We start from the raw sequence: 2,434 nt of genomic DNA on the forward strand, positions 1-2,434 counted from the left end.
CTCGTGGCCCGACCCTGCGGGTGGGCGTGGCCCCGTGGCTTTTGACCCCGGGAGTTTCGAAAACGCGGAGGTGTCGGTGTGTGTATTTGATCGGCGTTAGGACTTGCGAGGACACGGGGTGGGGCTGTGCTCCGTGCTGGAGAGAACTGAACCGTGCAGAGTAATTCTGAGTTAGAGCGAGAGGAAATAGTTCTTCTCTTTCCTGGTTCTCCATTGTGTGACTTCGATTTTAACAGATGGGAGTGCCCTAGTCTGCCTGGGTCACTGAGGGATTCCCTCTGTGTAATTCCTGTCTGCAGTACAAAATATGAATGTTTAATGTTTAAAGCCTTCAAGGAGCTGTTTGGTTTGTGTGACCAATGTATGGTTTCATGGTCTTCACATTCCATCCTTTAATGCCCTTTAACTTATTTTCAGCAGCAATTGCAGTATGCTTCAGAGGTGAGGAGCAGTACTGTTCACTTCATGAATTTAAGAAGTACAGGAACTCTGAATGACAAAAGGTAAATTTCGTTCTGAGGATATTCTGGGAATACTTCTATTCATATGAAAATACGTACATCTTTAATCAGCTGGTAGGGCTGTCAAAACTAATGTAACAAACAACACGGCCATGAACAGGAAAAGTGTACTTCTAGGGAGGATCATTTGGTGTGAGTTTGGGAAGCTACATGGGAAATAACTTGTGCCTAAACATGGGCAACTCACCATTTCTCACAGAATCATAGAATTGCTCAGGCTGGAAAAGACCTTAACAGCCATCAAGTCCAACTACAACCTAACCTTTCTACCCAAATTCTAACCCTCTGTTAAATCATGTCCGCAAGCACCACATCAGTTTTTAAACACATCCAGGGATGGTGACTCAACCACTTCCACGGAGAGCCTATTCCAGTGCTTAACAACCCTTTCTGTAAAGAAGTGTTTCCTGATGTCCAGCCCAAACTTACTCTGGTGCAACTTGAGGCCATTTCCCCTTGTCCTGTCACCGGTGAGAAATAACATACAGTGGGGAACGTGGAATTGCTGACATGCGGTGGCAGGGCATGATGTGATGCTTTGTGAGAGACCTCTTATGCAGTGCAGCAGTTGAAGGCCCAGGGAATGCTGCTAGGCACGTGGAACAGTGCACGAGTCCCGCCTGATCCTAAGGCCCTCAGTTCTCCACATCTGCAGGTTTTCCTGGGGCATCCATGACTCAAGTGGTGTGCAGCGTTTTTTGGCAGTTGTCTTACAAGAAACTTAAAAAGAACAGAACATTCTAGTCAGTTGAAAGATACTGAGTCACCTAGTTTGTTCATTGTAACAGCTGTTTTGCCACACCCATTACATAATACATGGTTTCACCCAGTTGTCTGTTGCTAGAGATACCCACCTACAGACTCAGTTAAAAATGACTGCTACAGAGGTAGGTGACTAGATTACATTTAGTTAATTAAAATTATTTAGTCTTTGTTCTCACTTCTTTTACTTGCTTAAAGAAGATAACAGAAGCTGTCTCACAAGTGTTGTAAACCTTAATTATGGGCTATAAAGGTGCTTTGAGACTCTCTGAAGGAGGTAATTGTAAAAGGATTAGTTCATGTGCACATTGTAAATTATGTCCCACTCCTGGATTGCATTGCTGATCCCTGTTGAGAAATCTAATGCTGCATGTAGAGATTGCGTTTGACACTGATGTTTCTAAAGCTCTGCTTGTAGCAGCATTTGGTTCCTTATTGTCAAATGGTGTATATGCCTCAACAGGAGGTGTTGGAATCTATTTGTGGAGCCTCAAACAGTGCTTCTTGCACGGCATTTTCATAAGAAGGCTGTATTTTGTAGTCTGGGTCTGTCTCCTTAATACTCAGGGGCCATAATATCTATAAAACTGAGTACACAATCTTTAGTTAGAGGTCTCTACTACCAAAATATTAAAACTCCACCTCCACATGTAAGGTGCATTGTAATCTCCATTACCATAAGTAGGATGACTATTTGTGTCCTTAGAGGAAATGCTAACCGTGAAACAATATTGATATTTTCCCTGTGATAAACACAACAATAAAATAGCACCTTCTATGTTTTCCCTCTCTCCTGACTATGCGACTATGTGTTATTTGTAGCTCTTTAGATGAAACCACTTACGAAAAACTGGCTGAAGAAACACTGGATTCCTTGGCAGATTTCTTTGAGGACCTCACAGATAAGCCTTTTACCCCAGAAGATTATGATGTCTCTTTAGGGGTATGTTTTAAAGATTTTGTTAACCATTCTAATTCCAGTAGTACTTTTTTTTTTCCTTTGGAAGAGAATTTTGCATTAGTCACCTTAGTACCAGCAGTTAAAATGTCTTATTTATTTATTCACCGCTTTACTGCTAAAAATACGCCTTTTGCTAAGAAGTAGCTTGTGGTCCATATAATTTGAGGATTTAAAGAAAGTTTATTCTGTA

At 41.8% G+C, this 2,434-nt stretch overlaps 1 protein-coding gene across 1 annotated transcript in view; it reads left to right on the forward strand.

Moving 5' to 3' along the window:
• Positions 1–396: 396 nt before the first annotated feature.
• FXN (frataxin) overlaps positions 397–2,434 on the forward strand; it is a gene marked incomplete at its 5' end in the record, with an annotated part of 8,912 nt that continues 6,874 nt past the window's right edge. The window contains 2 exons of the mRNA XM_010725717.3: positions 397–503; positions 2,106–2,226. Of these exons, the coding sequence (XP_010724019.2) occupies positions 397–503; positions 2,106–2,226 (228 nt within the window). The remainder of the gene's footprint in view (positions 504–2,105; positions 2,227–2,434) is intronic.

The sequence above is a fragment of the Meleagris gallopavo genome, chromosome Z (genome assembly GCF_000146605.3).
Source record: "Meleagris gallopavo isolate NT-WF06-2002-E0010 breed Aviagen turkey brand Nicholas breeding stock chromosome Z, Turkey_5.1, whole genome shotgun sequence".
NCBI classification, from domain to species: Eukaryota; Metazoa; Chordata; class Aves; order Galliformes; family Phasianidae; genus Meleagris; species Meleagris gallopavo.